The sequence below is a fragment of the Vipera ursinii genome (assembly GCF_947247035.1).
Source record: "Vipera ursinii genome assembly, chromosome: 3".
NCBI classification, from domain to species: Eukaryota; Metazoa; Chordata; class Lepidosauria; order Squamata; family Viperidae; genus Vipera; species Vipera ursinii.
This window is the reverse complement of record NC_139516.1, coordinates 45,443,038-45,460,800: the sequence shown is the minus strand read 5'-3', so window position 1 is coordinate 45,460,800 and position 17,763 is coordinate 45,443,038. Positions and strand designations below refer to the sequence as shown.

Here is a 17,763-nt window from a genome sequence, read left to right as displayed (position 1 = left end):
ACATGATAGCACCTTTATGATTGTACAACCAGAGTTGTTACAGCACAGTAAAAAGTAAAAAATATTTATACATACATACCCACACACAGACTACCTTTGTCATTTTAGCAACTGTAGGAGGAATAAATCCAATCTGTATTATAGCTGTGGGAATATGGTACATCCAGATGTACCATACAGAAGACAATAGCTTCTTAGTGGAAAGAAGCTTTATTTTATTTTAATTTTTAAAATCTATTTTAGTTGCAGGGACAGGGAGAAAATGTTCTCAAGATCTTTCTAGCTGGGGAGAATTGAACGTTGTTTTTTTATTTATCTCAGCCTTGGAGGAGGTTAGAGTAGAAATCAATATAATTTATCTTGCAGAGGCAAAATATCTCTCCAACTATCTTATTCTAGCCTCAAAAGTAAAAACAAACCCGTGAAGCTAAATTTTTATATTTTACTGCTGACCTTTGTTAGGGATGATCTGGCACTGCAAAATGAGGGCTACTTGTGAACTTGCCCATCCTGTGCCAGAGCACGGAAGAAGGAAACTGAAAACTATTAACTATGAAAGCAAAAGCCCCAAACAAAATGTGTTCTGAGTTCAATGCAGAATATAAAAGTATGATCTGAAAGATATGATCTACTTCAGTCATGTCAAACACAAGACCCCTGGGTCACATATTGGCTTGCAGGGCTGCCCCAGAGACAGCAAGGGACCGGCCCACCCACACGGACGCTCCACAGCCTGCTGCGACCACTGGGCCAGCCCTCCAGCAGTAGGCACAGCACTGGCAGCAGGTAGAGTTGGGGGGAGGCACATGATGCGGACCGCCAAATATACCTATTCCATCCTATTTTTGCTTGCGGTTTAGAGCAAGTTGCCGCTGGTCAAGCTGCTGGCAGTGCATTGGGTATACAAGGGGAACGCGCTCCCCACGTGTGCCAAGGGCAAGACCCGCGAGGGGACCAAGATGACCAGTGGGGGCCGATGGTGTCCAGCAGCAGCCCCCCACCCCCTCACCTTGCCTCACCCCATAGTGGCAGCACCCCTGCCCTGCCCCCTGCCTTGACTCATCTCACCCTGTGGAATGAGCTTCCCGGCCATCACTCCACCCGTTCCCCCAAACCCTGCCCGGCCTCCACAGGTGCCGTGACACGAGCAATGTTGAGGTGGCTATGCCCGCCCCGGCCAAGCCCACTCAGTCAGCCGTGACCACTTTGGCCATGTCCACCCAGTCAGCCACGCTCCCCCCAAGGGCAACCACAATGTTGATGCAGCCCTCAATGAAATCGAGTTTGACACCCCTGATCTACTTATAAAAATATCTGGGTTTTAGCAGACTTATTTGGTCAAAATAAGCTTATTACAACTGATTTCTCAGCATAGCAACCATCCTGAAAATTTTGGAAGCTATGACATTCCTTATCATTTAGAGAAATGCTACCCTAGGAGAACAAAAATACATAGCAATTTCCTTGCTAAACATAACCCTGTATTGAGTTGCAAGCCATTCGTAGGCATGTTCTCAAATTGATAGCAATAATTTCCCAGCTAAAGCCATGGCACTTCTTTCAATAAGCACATCGACTCACCTGTACCAACTGGGGCAGATAATCTAATAGCTCAGCATCAGTTATCGAATCAATCCACTGTACAGCCGTCCTTCTCACTTCCTGATCTGGGAACCTGAAGCCATATCAGTAAGAGAGTTTATAACAAATGTACAAGCCCCAAAATGAGAATAATTTTCAACAATATCTACAACCCACTGAACCCCCAATATGATACCATCTCTTATAGCAATCTGTGCCACCATGCCAACCCTCCCCTCATAGCTGTTATTACAACCGCAACATGCTTTCACAATCTCACAACCAAGAAGATGGGATTCCTCTGCTGTAGCCTATACTGTAGTACGTAATTTAAAAATAGTAATATGTAAGCAATATGAAAATCAACTATCCAGAAAAATAATACAAAATTCTCACAAATCAACCATCTAGACAAGAAGCCCACAAGGATCACCCTATTTGTTCACTGTGCACTTTGAACATTTCTTACTTACCCTGCATGTAAGAGTCCAAGGGCATCTTGATGATTCATGTATGTCCATTGTTTCAACAGGGCATAGATGTCAGGCAAGCAGGCCCACTCCCAGCTTGGGGCACTAGCAAGCAGCAGAGGCAGCGAACCCGGCTCAGAATGGCAGTAATAACGCTTCTCCCATAATCTCTTTTTGTCTGCATCAGTTAGCCTGGGATAAGAGAAAGAAACATGAGAAGCAAATAATCTCCATGTAATAACATTTACATGATTTTTTTCACAACTATGCAATTAGACGTCTGATGGACAAAGTGAATATTTGGTTTGCTTTTAGATTAAAAGCACAGACTCACCTGTCAAGATTAGACTGCTGGCTCCTACAACTTCAAGAACTGTTTGTTGTATTGTGTTGCTACCCCCATTCTCTTCTCCATCATATTTACTAGATTATGAATGCATGAATAGGGATTGGCTTTTTTTTTAATCTCTGTATCATACTGAGAAAATGTGACATGCATTGTAGGTGACCTTAATGTTATATGCTATCAAGACTGTATATAAAGCCATTATGCCATTTGATCATACAATTTTTATTTGCAGAAAAATACCGTGAGATTGGTTCACAGGGGATCACAAAGATCCTGTTGCCATGTATAACCACCAGAGAGCAGCAAATTCATGTGGAAATATCCTATTCTATTTCAATTAGCAGCCAAATCATTTTCTCTCCAAGAAAAAAGACAGGATCAGATGGCTAATGAGAGACCATGAAGCAACTCTCTCTCCTATCTAATGGGATTAAAAGGACAGTCTTCCCAAAGGGCTGCTGAAGAAAAAAGCTGCAGTCAATCACCTCATGTACAAAGTTCACGAAGAAGCTGCTTCCAAGTACAGGGAGTCCTTGACTTACCACCCATTTGTTTAACGAAGGTTCAAATTTGTGACATCCTTCTAAAAAGTGACTTACTATCTGTACTTACACTAGTTGTGGGAGTGTTGTGTGATCCCAATCCCAAAGTTACCAGTTGGCAACTAACCGGTTGCAGCATCCTGCAGTCACTTGATGATGATTTGCAACCTTTTTTTTGGTGAAGATTTCTGGCAAAAAATGCCCATTAAGGAAGCTGGATTCACTTAACAACCATGTGATTCACTTACTGACCACCATAAAAATTGTTATAAAATAGGTTTGACTCGATTTATGACTACAACAACTTATAATGGAAATTTTGCTCCCAATTGTGGTTCTAAGTTGAGGACTACATGTAATGGGGGTCATTCCATAGAGTAAACAATCTCCGGTCTTGCATACAACTCTGCCTTGTCCTTTCCACAATTTCACATTGACAGTTCAACAATATGCTTCTAAATGGAGTAACATAGGTTACATTTCCTGTATGAGGATCAGGATTACTCAAAAACTACAGCAGATTGTATCTCAGAAGATCTGTTCATCCTCATTTTATGTGACTGGCAATGGTTTGTACATACTGAAGAGGAAAACATGTTCTGCCGATGCTCATAGATATTGTTTATTGTTTATATGGTCCAAATCAAATCCCACTGAAAGCAGTCCTTATGGACTGATACATTTTATGCATTTTGTAATTAAAATAATGGCTTCTATCTCTGCATCCCTGCATATCAACTAGTATATGCACATTTTATTGAAATCGGTGACCTCCTTTGGGAGAAGGGGTTGAAGCTTAAACAGCCACTCTGACCAGTGGCTATTCAGCAGTGAGGGAAAGGCCATCTCTCTCAACACATTCCAACTGAAACTCATGGAAACAGTTTCCTGGGGTGGAGACTCTTTTCCATTCCTGGGGGATCAAGCTTTCTGTGCTGTAAAGGCAGGGAAACTCTGGAGGGAGTTCATGGTTAGAATAGGCTGTGGTTAGGATCCAGATCCATCTATTTCAACCCAATTGCATTGTTACTTGAAAAAGAGGGGAAGCAGCTTGTAGAGGCCTTGGCAAAGCTAGATAGGAAGGGCAACCACATATAATAATGCTACCTCTGTTCTCACAAGTGTTCTTTAGTTGTGTCCAGGAAATTAATTCACTGGGGCCAGAACAAAGATGGAGAGTGAAAATGTTGCCCACCCATGAGAAACTCCCACCCTAGCAATGACCCAGAACAGACAGGAAATTATGTTTGATTGCCTCCTGTGCAATATCAGGAAAGGCTAGTTTGGTCCACATTACACCACTGAACAATTGCTTCCACTTAAAATATAGAGACATTGCAAGTACAGTGGCAAAAATTTATGGAGATAGTAAAAACTTAATGGATATGATCATACCACCTAGCATAAATATTTTTCCAAAAGACATTTCAGTTAACAGCTTAGAGAAACAGGGACTGTAGTTGCTTCCAATCTACCCCTTATCTTTATAATAGCCTCTTCCATTTACTGTTTTTATAGCGCAGACAATACTCCATCTACTGAATTTCCACTGTTCTAAGTATTGTTTCCCCCTTACTCCCCCCAACCTGATTTATGATAATGGTGGTGGTAGGGGAAGTAATAAAAATGTAATTGCAACACCAGACTGTCTAACATGAAGAGGCACAGAGCTATTAAACTTTGAAGGGCTGGTTGCCTTTAATTACAAAACTCCCTTGTTACAGGTTCACCTCATTTTAAGAGACAAGTTCCATAGAAGAACACTGTGTGTTGTAATAAAAATAATAACATGTAAGGGAATAATGGAATTTTTAGAAGAAGGGTCCTTTAAATATAGAGCAACACTAGAGCATCCAAATCTACAGAGTACGCCACAAGCAAAAAAGTTAGAAATGTGTGCAGAGACTATAACTCAAGGCTACCATTATAAATTGGCCCAAGCTGGGGAATTCCCAGAATTTTCAGCCACCATGCTCAATAACTGAAAACTCAAAATAACTGAAAATAAGGTTGGAAATTCCAAGAATTGTAATTCCAAAACATTTGGAGGGCACCATATTGAAAATCTTCTCTTCAAATTCCATTTCTGATTGATGAAACCAGAACATTGGCCAGTAATGGTGAGCCTAAGAAATTTTTGTTGGCACACCAGACCTCCAGACAGTCTGAGAAACACGTGAGAGGGACTTGCTCTTACATAGTTTCTGAGGCATCCAATCACATGATTTTCTGAGGCTCAAAAGAGCAGGGCCCTTGTGACTTCCAGAAGGTCTGGAGAGGAGAGTTCCGAGGAGAATGTCCAGAGAGACCTCTTTGGTTTTGGGCGGTGAGGTGTATGACACATGACATTTGCTCATGTATAACACATGAGCAAATTCAAGGTAAGCATTGTCTTAATTTTTGACACATCAAGCCCAAAAAGTTCACTATCACTTGCGTCGGGTCATCGGTAGTTTTTAATTTAATTCTGTGGTACTTTTATCCTTTTGAACTCTTACTGTGGGCTTTTAGCGTAGATGTTTCTCAGGATAGGAAACTTCTCTTTTTACCTTATGTTACTCTGTAAATCATTGCCTCAACATATACATATATCATAATCTTCCTCCTTCCATGAATGAAAGGGGACAACTGATGGCCCAAGTCTGGATTTCCTGTTAATGGGTGTTTCTTTCCCAAAGTATGCACCCTGAAAAAAAAATGAATGGGATTAACTCCCTTGCTGCCTGATCCAATTGAATGTACAACATGCTTTTGGGTAAAGTAAAAATAGTAGTTCCATGGGCAGTTCATGCTACCTGATCTTCCTACCTGTAGGGGAAAAGATGCTATAAAACTAAGAAGGGCTGCTTAGTTCCAGTAAAAACAAAGCTGGCAGGTGGAAGAAATGATTTCTTCAACAGATATTTTGTGGAAAGGAAGCATTCTTAGTGAAAGAATGGAACCCATTCAACTCTGCATGCTTCTGAATGCTGGTTTGCAGATAAACGTCCTTGTTGGCTGTGCTTGCTGCGGACAGTGATAACTGTAGATCAAAATGTATGGAGTTCTGCAGGTTGAGAAGGCTGAAACATACAACACTGTGCCCCACTGTTCCCATAATATATGAGGCTAGCTGGGAAGAGAAACACAAACCACCTAAATATCTAACTAGCCTTGTTTAAGTAATTCTAGACAGAAAAGGGAAACATGTTAACAGCAAGATGGACACATTATCTTAAGCAGTGCTTTTTTTTGTAAAAGAAAAAAGTGCCGGAACTCACACATGTCATACAACCCGCCTTGCCTACCCTACAAGGCTCCATCCAAAAAAGGTGCCGGAACTCCGTTCTGAGCGTTCTATGAGAAAAAAAGCCCTGGTCTTAAGGAGAAATGTGCAATTTTAGTTGCCTGATGGCATCTTCTGAGCTATGTTTCAAGATCTATTTTTGGGGAGAAGGGTTTCCGAGGTAAAATGGGGAGCTTAAGAGTTTGGCCATAAAAGGAGGAAAGTCATGTTAGTTTATGGTAGCAAAAAAAATTGAAGGAATTTGGCAGCACCTTTTCTAACTACATTTGATTAAAAATTACTTGGCACCTGTGTTTTTTTACTGGCAAAAAACAAAGGGCATCTGAAGCCACTTCTTGCAGAGGAAGGTGGATAGCACTTGCTTGCCACTTCCTTCTGAACAGAGAATGGGTGCTTCTGGGTAAGGAGGCAGGACTTATGCTGGAGTGGCAGTTTTCCACTCAACCTTCCTTCTCTGAGGTCATCTGGTTTACTCAAAAATATGAATATTTCAGACTGTCTTTCATCAACAGCCTGGATGGACATGGATCAGAAGCCATCCTCTCACCAATAAAGTGATTCCTTCTGCATAACCTCCTTTAGTTTCCGCTGGTCTCCCTCAAAGAGAGTGTTGAAGTTGTACTTAGGACTGAAATCTGCTGCTGGTGGGCTGGTAAACTTAATTTCAAATGATGAGCTGGGAAAGTCAATCTGCAAGAGAAAGAGAGAGGAGAATAGGACAGAGACTTGATCAGTATCCAAAAATGTTTTTTTTATATATTAGAAATGTATGCACTTGATTTATAAGGAAATCTAACTGCAAGCAATCTTTTCCCATGTCACTTCATGAAGCTAGCCTGAAAGCATCTTAGCTTTCTCTAGTTGTATTAGAATATTACCAATCTGAGTATCAATTTAGATAGCACAGAGATTGTAACACGTCTCACAGAAAAGGGGAAAAATTAGAAGCTTAAATTATTCACCTTGCTTAATTTATCCTTATATCTGTGTAGTATGAACATCTACAGAATTACAAATACTGTAACTTCTGAAAAAGGTTTCTTGCAATTGAAGCAATATGTTACTGTTTTTCCATTTCCCTGGTCTCTTCCTTACCAAAACATGCAAGTTTGTTCATTATTTATTCATTTCAGAAGGTATAATGTGCAGGTCAGTATATTGACCTGAGTTACATTATGCACTGTAATTCTGAATCTAACCCATCTTATAGATTGTCTCTGGTAAAAATAGTTAACTAGTACATGGCCCCTTCCTAGTAATGGGAGTCAAGATGTAGCACTATGTATTTCCACTTAAACCATTTTAAACCAGACAATTACTGTAGCGCTTTTATACTTGTCCTTCTCTCATATTTAGTGCTTTTAAAAGTAAACTTTCTTCAAAGCAATAAAGACAGGGGCAAAAGTGATTTGAGTTGGATTAATGTTATAGGATTAATGTGAGATTCAAGGTGTTGGTAATGACCTACAAAGCCCTACATGGCATGGGCCCGGAATACTTGGGGAGCACCTGCGGCCGGCGTCAACTTCCCTCCGCCCAGTGCGCTCCCACAGAGAGGGCCTCCTCAGGGTGCCACCGGTCAAAGAATGTCGACTGGTGGCCCCCAGGGGGAGGGCGTTCTCTGTGGGCGCGCCGGATTTATGGAACCATCTTCTGGTCGAGCTCCGGATGGCGCCTGACCTCCGCTCCTTCCGGCGCGATCTCAAAACCTACCTTTTTGAACAAGCTGGCCTGGCCTGATGGGATGGGGTTGGGTTGTATTAATCTGTTTTAATCTATTTTTAATGTGTTTTAACTTATTCATGGGCATTTGTTTAATCGTTTTTAATTTTTGTATCTTGTTTTTTAATATGTATTGCCCTGTTCACCGCCCTGAGTCCTCAGGGAGAAGGGCGGTATACAAATAAAATAATAATAATAATAATAATAATAATAATAATAATAATAATAATAATAATAATAATAATAATAATGTAAAGCCAAGCTACCCCAGTTTCCAGTTTCTGGGAGCTGCTTGATGACTAGGAACACCAAAGAATAAACCAGGAAGAAGAATCAAAGAAAGGCTTAAAGCCAAACCGCCTATCCTTTTAGCCTGACCACACTAATGTTACTAGGGAAACTGCAAACACTGAATCAAATGACTGTGCAACCAGAGACCATGCATTCAAACGGTGATTCACCATATTAGCACAAAACTAGATGAGTATTGATTTGCCAAGTTTAATCTGCACTCTGCATTTGGCGCAACCACTAATCTAGCAATACACATCACACCATATGCAAAAAGAATGTATTATTCAGCACTGAGTACACCAACAGACCTGTCTCCACAGTAAATGCTAATCTAACTGACCACAAATGTGCAGTTGTTCTTTGTGTCCAGTCTTCCTGCAGATATGAGGCATAAAAATGTCCTAGACAGACATATCATCTTCATGATTTCTTTTACATAAATAGGTGAAATATAAAATAATCTGTTAGACAGACAAGCAGACTAAATAAATAATTTAGGGTTTAAGTGTATGGCCCTATTTATTAAGAAGGCCCCAGAATGGTCAAGTAACTTTGGAAAACTAATGTAGCACTGTGGCTAAGAACGATTAACCTTTGGATTAGAATCCCTACTTTGAGTCTTTGTAATTTCACTAGAAAGTCAAAAGTAAATTTTAACTTCAATCCTCCCCTTTTCTTCTACAGTATAACAATTAGTTAATGCTAGTTTAGAATGTTGAAAGAATTACAACCAGCTATAAACATGAAATTTGAATATTCATGCATTTATATAACAGATCACTTCAATAACTGCATTCTAACAATATGCAACAACACATTAAACAATTCTCACATTCCAGCATTGGCTCAAGGTATTCAATCTCAAAGATCTTCCATGAAAATTATCCTGATATGTCTCCAGATGGCCAGGAGAATAGCAGCCCCCACTTTCCTTATGGATAGAATGTCCCCACTGAGAATGCTCACTTCTGTGTCTTATCCCACTGTACTTTCTGTTGGGTTGGTAACTTCAGCTTGTAAGCCGCCCTGAGTCTTCGGAGAAGGGCGGGATATAAATGGAATTAAAATAAATAAATAAATAAAATATTTATCTAGATTGATAGATAGAGCCTTGGTGGAGCAGTGGACTAATGTTTCCTTAAGTAACACCAGCTGCCTGCAATTAGTGCAGGTTCGCATCCCACCAGGCTCAAGGTTGACTCAGCCTTCCATCCTTCCGAGGTAGGTAAAATGAGGACCCAGATTGTTGGGGGCAATAAGCTGACTTTGTAATAATGCTGCTTGGGGGAGGGGGGCGAAAGCCCTAATAAGCAGGCATATACATAGAATGAAGGCTATTGCTAAGCACATTGGTTTGTGCTTAAAATTGTAAGCCCCCCTGAGTCTTCGGAGAAGGGCGGGATATAAATGGGATTAAAATAAATAAAATAAATAAAATTGGATAAACTGTATTTACCTGGGACTGGTGATCTCCAAAAGGCCAAGGATCTAAGCCACAGATGGAAAACACACTTGGAAATAACCTGGTAACTAATCCAGCTCCTATAGTATGTGGGAAGGCAAGGTTGAGATCGACTAGTAAGCACACACGTAACTTCATTTTGCACCAAATGAAGCTTCTGAGTAGTCTTCAAACATATCCCCATGTAGAGCAAAATACAGCAATCTAAGCAAAAGGTGGCAAGGATATGAGTGAAAATACTCAGTTTGTTCTGTTCTTGGAAAGGCTGCAACTGGAATATCAGATAAAGTTGGTCAATGTCTTTCCTGGACTCTGCCTTTAACAGCTGAATGAACCTTTATTGTCAAAGTACAACCATGTATACATTGAGATTGGCTGAGCCTCCCTTCGTGCCCCCACCCCCAACTCACAATCACCACCTGCTCCTGTAGCAAGAGCTATGATTCCAAGAGGAACTATAGATTATGAGTTTGCTCTTTTATTGTATTGTCCTAGAGTCAGTAGCTTTCTCAGTTAATAGCTCCCTTGTCTTGCTTGGATTGGGATTTAATTTTTTCCCCCATTTTCCAACACAGGAGTCTGCAAGCATTGGCTCAAGCCATCTATTACATTTCCCATTCAATGCAAGGAGGCACTATATAACTTGATATTGTCCGTCCTTCCTTCCTTCCTTCCTTCCTTCCTTCCTTCCTTCCTTCCTTCCTTCCTTCCTTCTTTCTTTTTCTTTCCTTTCTTTCCCTCCCTCTTTCTCTCTCACACACATAAAACACGTTTAACTTGCCACAATCAACCGAATCTCTGCACCATAAGCAGAATACAAAAAATTAAAACATATTGATGATACTTCATCCCAAATTGATAGGTTACCTTCCAATGACTTTATGTAGGTATTAAAACAGTATGAGAAAGACTAGTGCACCTCTCTAGTACACCTCATCCTGGAGCATTTGAGGGCTAAACTCTTATTGTATCTGCCCATTCTGAAAAAAAAATGATCACATTATGGTGCCCCCCACTTCCAACCCTTAGAAATGCTCCAAAAGGATACTGTGGTCAAGTTTTGAAACAGTGAGTGAAGATAATCTTTCTTTTGCTGCCCACTATCCCATGCCCTGAATTCCAGACAATCCACGTCTTCCAAAATACTTTGTAATAGTTGTTCCAACACTTTCTTGACAATCTTCTTCTCAAAGGGTGATGGAGGATATAGGACTACCGTATGATTGTTTTTTCAAGACTATTGGAACATCACCCTCCTGCCAGGAGGCATTAGTTATAGCTAGGATCTAACTTAGCTATATTGTCCTCTCCTTGGCTATTCTAATCAACCAAGAGGGGCCATTAGTAAGTCCACACCTAGTGGGGTTTATATGATGGAGAGTTCTACTCACTTCTTCAAGATGCACAAAGTCATAAGCCTCCCAAATATCATTGCAAAACAGTACCGTTGCTACTTCATTTGTTTCTATACGTCCAGCTTGCAGTAAATACAAGTGATTTTTATCAATGTAAAACACTGGCCAGACAGTCATGATTTACATTCAGTAGATCTTCTGGACCATTCTTCCCTAACAGAATTTACATTACTCTAAAAAGTGTAATGCATTTTGGCAATTGTAACCAGGGTGGAAAATAATTGCAACAGAGTAGGTTCAAATAAAACCATCCCAAAGAAAAAGAAATGCAAGAAAGCAAAATGGCTGTCTGAGGAAGCTTTGCAAATAGCTGAGGAAAGGAGGGAAGCAAAAGGCAAGGGAGAAAAAGAAAGATACGCCCAATTGAATGCAGAATTCCAGAGAAAAGCTAGAAGAGATAAGAATGCTTTCTTAAATGAACAGTGCAAAGAAATAGAAGAAAACAATAGAATAGGGAGGACCAGAGATCTTTTCAACAAAATTGGAGAGATGAAGGGAATGTTTAATGCAAAAATGGGCATGATAAAGGACCAAAATGGCAGGGACCTAACAGAGGCAGAAGAGATTAAGAAGAGATGGCAAAATTACACAGAAGAACTATACAAGAATGAGCTTAACGTCCCTGATAATCAGAATGAGGTGGTCACTGACCTTGAGCCAGACATCTTGGAATGTGAAGTGAAGTGGGCCTTAGAAAAGCTGAGCAACAACAAAGCTAGTGGAGGTGACAGTATTCCAGCTGAGCTATTCAAAATCTTAAAAGACGATGCAGTAAAAGTGCTACACTCAATTTGCCAGCAAATTTGGAAAACTCAACAGTGGCCACAGGATTGGAAAAGATCAGTTTACATTCCAATTCCAAAGAAAGGCAGTGCCAAAGAATGTTCAAACTAACGCACCATTGCACTCATTTCTCATGCTAGTAAAGTTATGCTTAAAATCTTACAAGCTAGACTCCAGCAGTATGTGGATCGAGAACTACCAGAAGTACAGGCAGGATTTCGAAGAGGCAGAGGAACTAGAGATCAAATTGCCAACATATGCTGGATCATGGAGAAAGCTAGGGAGTTCCAGAAAAACATCTACTTCTGCTTCATTGACTATGCTAAAGCCTTTGATTGTGTGGATCATAACAAACTGTGGCAAGTTCTTAAAGAGATGGGAGTACCAGACCAATTTATTTGTCTCTTGAGAAACCTATATGCGGGTCAAGAAGCAACAGTGAGAACTAGACACGGAACCATTGATTGGTTCAAAATTGGGAAAAGAGTCTGGCAAGGCTGTATACTGTCGCCCTGCCTATTTAACTTATATGCAGAGCACATCATGAGAGAGGCAGGGCTAGATGAATCAAAAATTGGAATTAAGATTGCCGGGAGAAATATCAACAACCTAAGATATGCAGATGATACCACTCTAATGGCAGAAAGTGAAGAAGAACTAAAGAGCCTCTTGTTGCGGGTGAAGAAGGAGAGTGCAAAAGTTGGGTTGAAACTTAACATTAGGAAAACCAAGATCATGGCATCTGGCCCTCTCAATTCTTGGCAAATAGATGGGGAAGAAGTGGAGGTAGTGACAGATTTTATTTTCCTGGGCTCCAAGATCACTGCAGATGGGGATTGTAGCCAAGAAATTAAAAGACACTTGCTCCTCGGGAGGAAAGCCATGTCAAATCTAGACAGCACACTAAAAAGCAGAGACATCACCCTGTCAACAAAAGTGTGTATAGTCAAGGCTATGGTCTTTCCAGTTGCAATGTATGGCAGTGAAAGTTGGACCATAAGAAAGGCTGAGCACCAAAGAATTGAGGCCTTTGAACTATGGTGTTGGAGAAGACTCCTGCGAATACCTTGGACTACAAGGCGATCAAACCGGTCAGTCCTAGAGGAAATCAACCTGACTGCTCTTTAGAAGGCCAGATCCTAAAGCTAAAACTCAAATACTTTGGCCACCTAATGAGAAGGAAGGACTCACTGGAGAAGAGCCTCATGCTGGGAAAGATTGAGGGCAATAGAAGAAGGGGACAACAGAGAATGAGGTGGCTGGATGGAGTCACTAAAGCAGTAGGCGTGAGCTTAAATGTACTCCAGAATATGGTAGAGGACAGGAAGGCCTGGAGGAACGTTGTCCATAGGGTCACAATGGGTCGGACACGACTGCGCAGCTAACAACAACAGGTTCAAATTTGAACTCACATCCTTATTCTTTCATATTTACCCTTTGTTTTCTGTCAGTGTCACTTTAGTTAGCTTTTTGCTCACTTCATCTTTGCAACTGCTTAGAAAATCAAATTGAAGTTAAATGTCAGTGTTTTAGGGTTGCCTCGGTCTGCCAAAGACCTTAACATTCTTGTGGAATCTGAGCCTTTTTGCTGTTATATAGATTAATAAGTTATTCCTCTGAGTTGAGGAAGATAAAAGATGGGAGATGCAATCAGGTTTTTTGTGGGTTAGAAAGTCGCAACCAGATCCAGTTCTGAATAAAGATGTGATGCCCACACAAATGCATTCTTTTTTTTATAGCATGCTCAACACACAACTAGTAGCAGCTTTGATAAAAACAATACGTTAATTCATGAAGAAGGCAATGGATTTGTAAGGAACTGTGGAAAAGTAAAATTAACTGCTCAGTTGCAGGCCAAATAAATCTATACTGAATAAGCTGGTCAGAGAATTGCAGCAGCAGGGAAGGGAAGTAAATGGAGCAAAGAAGGGTGAGGTCAGATGCTCTCATTTTTACTCCAAGTCAGTGGTGTGATATATGATATGGCCCAAGAGAGAAGATTTTTTTTTCCAAAACCAGCCCAGCTGGATTCCCTCTCTATCTGCCAAGACTTCATTTTAACAACATCTACCTTGCCTTCTGAAGTAGCCAAGGACCACTCGGGACGACAGGCTAGTAACAACAGATTTATTTAAGAGCAAAGGCAAACATAGAATAACTCGTCCGGCTTTTATAGCCGGCAGCTGGTAGTGAGGACCAATCAGCGGTGTTTATTTTGGCGCCCTGTCAGGCAGGGACCAATCCGCGTCGTCTTTTGTTGACAGCTCCGGCTTCCGCGTGTCTTGGTGTTTTGACAGCCGCGAGCTGTCAGTGGTTGCGCCTGCGCTGTACGGTGGACGCTTTGACAGCTCAGGCTTCTTCGTAGTCCGGCGTTTGACAGCCGCGAGCTGTCAGTGGTGGCGCCTGCGCGGTGCGGGGAACTTTGACAGCTGTCAAAGTTCCCGCGTGTTTTCTTGTCAGGCTGCTTTTAGTTTATACGCTTGCTGCTGCCGTATTATTTGAACAGTTAACATATATACATCTCTCTCAGGGGATTGTTTACGTATATAACACACCCCTTACCCCTCCCCTGGTGCGTTTCCGTCTTCTTGGATGTTTGAACCTGCCCACTGATAGTCTTTTAGGTAGGTGGGTGGTCTTCGATTCCTGTTTGAGTGGCGAAGGGGTGGAGGGTGGTGAGGTTCCGGGTCTTCGTTTTGGTGTTCTTCTTCCTGGTTTGGAATAGGCAGCATTTCCGGTGGGAGCTGTATGCTGGCATTGGTTGGTTGCCCAGAATTGTGTGGTGGTTGTCTGGGTCTGAGCTGATCAATATGGCGGCGTATGTTGCCTTGTGCTTGCGTAGCTATAAGGTATGAGATGGGCCCTGTTTGTTTTATTACTGTTCCTTGTACCCACTTGTTTTTATCTGTGTATGATCGTGCCCAAATCAATTGACCTGGGTTGAGTGTGCGGGTAGGGTGGGGGTGTGGTTCTTTTTCTGGATACGTGTCAGGGTGCAGTCTGTCCAGACGTGTTATTAGCCTTCTCCCCCATCTTAATTCTGCTGGTGATTTGCCGGTCGTAGAGCATGGTGTTGTGTGTTGTGCTAAGAGGAACTGGCTGAGGCGCCTCTGCCAGTTTCCTTTAACGAATTTTTTTAATGCTTCTTTCGTGGATCGTACCATAATTTCAGCCATTCCGTTTGACGAAGGGTGGAACGGCGCCGACGTGACCAGCCTAATACAATTCTTCATAGCGAAGATCTGAAATTCACGAGAGGTGAATTGAGGCCCGTTGTCAGAAACTATGGTGTCAGGTAAGCCGTGCGTAGCGAATATTTTTCGTAAAGCTTGAATAGTGGCTTGGGACGTTATTGTTCTAAGGGGGGTGACTTCCAGCCATTTTGAGTGGCTGTCTACTACAATTAAGAAACTTTGGCCTTGGATGGGTCCCGCAAAATCTACATGTATACGTGACCAAGGGTTTCTTGTTGTCTCCCATTTATGGATTGGAGCCTGGGGTGGTTCATTCCTGGTCTCTTGACAGGTATAACACCCACCTACGTACTTTTCTATTTGTTTATCTATGCCTGGCCACCACACATAACTTCTAGCCATCGCCTTCATTTTTACAATTCCAGGGTGTCCTTCGTGTAAAATTTGTAATGTTTGGTCTATGTTTCTCTCTGGTATGATGACCCTATTTCCCCACAGCAGGCATCCTCTATGTGTTGAGATCTCATTTTTTCTGTTATAATAAGGTTGGAATTGAGGTTGTGGATTTTGAGCTGGCCATCCTGTTGTGGCCCATTTGAGGATTCTGGCAAGTATTTTATCTTTGGCAGAATTATTAGCTATGATGTTTGCAGTCAGGGGGCATTCTGGAAGTTGGGAGATTGCTAAAATCTGGCTGGCTGGGGCTGGGTCTGGGTCCCTGGTTTGTATGGGCAGTCTGCTGAGGCAGTCAGCATGACCCAATTCTTTACCTGGTTTATGTATTAGTTGATAGGAATAGGCTGCTAAGAAGGTTGACCATCTTAGCATTCTCGGGGAGAGAATTTGTGGAGTAGTTTTGTTCCACGTGAATATGCCTAGCAGGGGTTTGTGATCTGTAATTATAGTAAATGGTCTTCCATACAGGTAATCGTGAAATTTTTTGACCCCTGCTACTATTGCTAGGGCTTCCCTGTCGATTTGGGCGTAGTTTCTTTCAGCTTTGGTTAGAGTGCGTGAATAGAAGGCTATGGGTCTTTGTGTGCCGTCCTTGAATATGTGACTTAAGACAGCCCCGATTCCATAGGGAGAGGCATCGCAAGCGATGCATATTGGGGTGTCCTCCCTGAAAAGGGTGATCGTTGAACTGTGACAGATAATCTTTTTTAATGATTGGAAGCTATTCTCATGTTCTTTGGTCCAGGACCAAGTTGTACCCTTGTCTAGGAGTCTGTGCAGAGGCTCCGCAATAGTGGCCTTATGGGGGATGAAGGCATGGTAAAAATTTAACAATCCTAAAAAGGATTGCAGCTCTTGCTTATTCCTAGGACTGGGTGCGGTTTGAATAGCCTGTAGTTTTTCTGAGGTGGGGTGGATGCCCTGGCTATCTATTTTGTACCCTAGGAATTCAGTGGATGTGACTCCAATAGAGCACTTTTCCCGCTTAAGTTTGAGGCCGGCTTCTCTGAGCCGGCTTAGCACAGCTGACAGCCTGTCAGCTAAGTTCGCTTCGTTTTCTCCGGCGATGAGAACATCGTTGAAGTAGGGGCAGACCCCGGGTATTCCTTTCAGGGTCTTCTCCATGATACCCTGAAATATACCCGGGGCCGCCGATATGCCAAATTGGAGCCTCTTTACCTTAAAGGCACCGCGGTGGGTGACAATTGTCTGGGCCTCCGCAGTGTCCTCAGTGACAGGTAGCTGTAAGTACGCCTGAGCGAGATCGAGCTTGGCGAAAAGGGTGCCCGAGCGGATGGAAGCAAATACGTCCCTTACCGCTGGCACCGGGTAGGCATGGGGGCTGAGGGCTAAGTTGACTGTCGCCTTATAATCAGCGCACAGTCTCACTTCCCCATTAGGTTTGATTGGGGTGACGATAGGGGTCTCCCAGGTTCCCCCTTCTGTGGGCTCAAGCACCCCTAGTCCTACGAGGCGATCAAGTTCGTTTTCGATTTTTTCCTTAAGGGCAAAAGGTACCCTCCTGGCTCTTATCTTAACTGGTTGGATTGCAGGGTCTAACTGTAAGGAGATGGGGGGACCCGTGTATTTCCCTAAAGTGCCATCGAAAACGTCGGCGAACTTATCGCAGACGGCTTCTAGGCTGGGTGTTAGGATGGTGTTAACCCCAGTTAAAGCGATACCTAATGGACTGAACCAGTTTAGTCCTATCAAATCGGTGCGGTTCCCTGGTGTGACTAAAACCTCCAGGGGCCCCTTGAACCCCTTGTACTGCACTACGACCCTGGCTTTTCCTTCCACCGGAATGGGGGTTTTCTGGAAGTCAGCTAGGTGTACCTGAGTTTGTTTCAGGGGGATTTGTCCTCGGCCCTTCTGACAGATCTCCTGATAGGTTGTTAGAGAAATTAAGGAAACTGCCGACCCGGAATCTACTTCCATGTGGCAGGGCACCCCCTGAATCCTGACCCAGATCTTAACCTTGGAGCTTATGCTGTTTACCCTGTCCACAATCTCTACCAGGGGCCCTGGGTGGGGTTCTCTGCTGGCCTGGGCAGCTGGCCTACCTGGGGGGTTTGCCTCCACCTCATTGATGTTGTCCCGGCCCTTGCTGCGGCACACCGGCTTGATGTGGCCGGTCTTCCCGCAATTGTGGCATTTCGCGTTCCTAAAACGGCAACCTCCTCGGGCATGATTGCCCCCGCAGCTGGCA

At 42.6% G+C, this 17,763-nt stretch overlaps 1 protein-coding gene across 1 annotated transcript in view; it reads right to left on the bottom strand.

Annotated features, from left to right (window-relative positions):
* PIK3C2B (phosphatidylinositol-4-phosphate 3-kinase catalytic subunit type 2 beta) overlaps positions 1-17,763 on the bottom strand; it is a 103,790-nt gene that overhangs the window by 19,893 nt on the left and 66,134 nt on the right. Inside the window, exons 15-17 of the mRNA XM_083359217.1 lie at positions 6,776-6,918; positions 2,055-2,243; positions 1,582-1,675 (exon numbers count right to left, since the gene is read on the bottom strand). Of these exons, the coding sequence (XP_083215343.1) occupies positions 1,582-1,675; positions 2,055-2,243; positions 6,776-6,918 (426 nt within the window). The remainder of the gene's footprint in view (positions 1-1,581; positions 1,676-2,054; positions 2,244-6,775; positions 6,919-17,763) is intronic.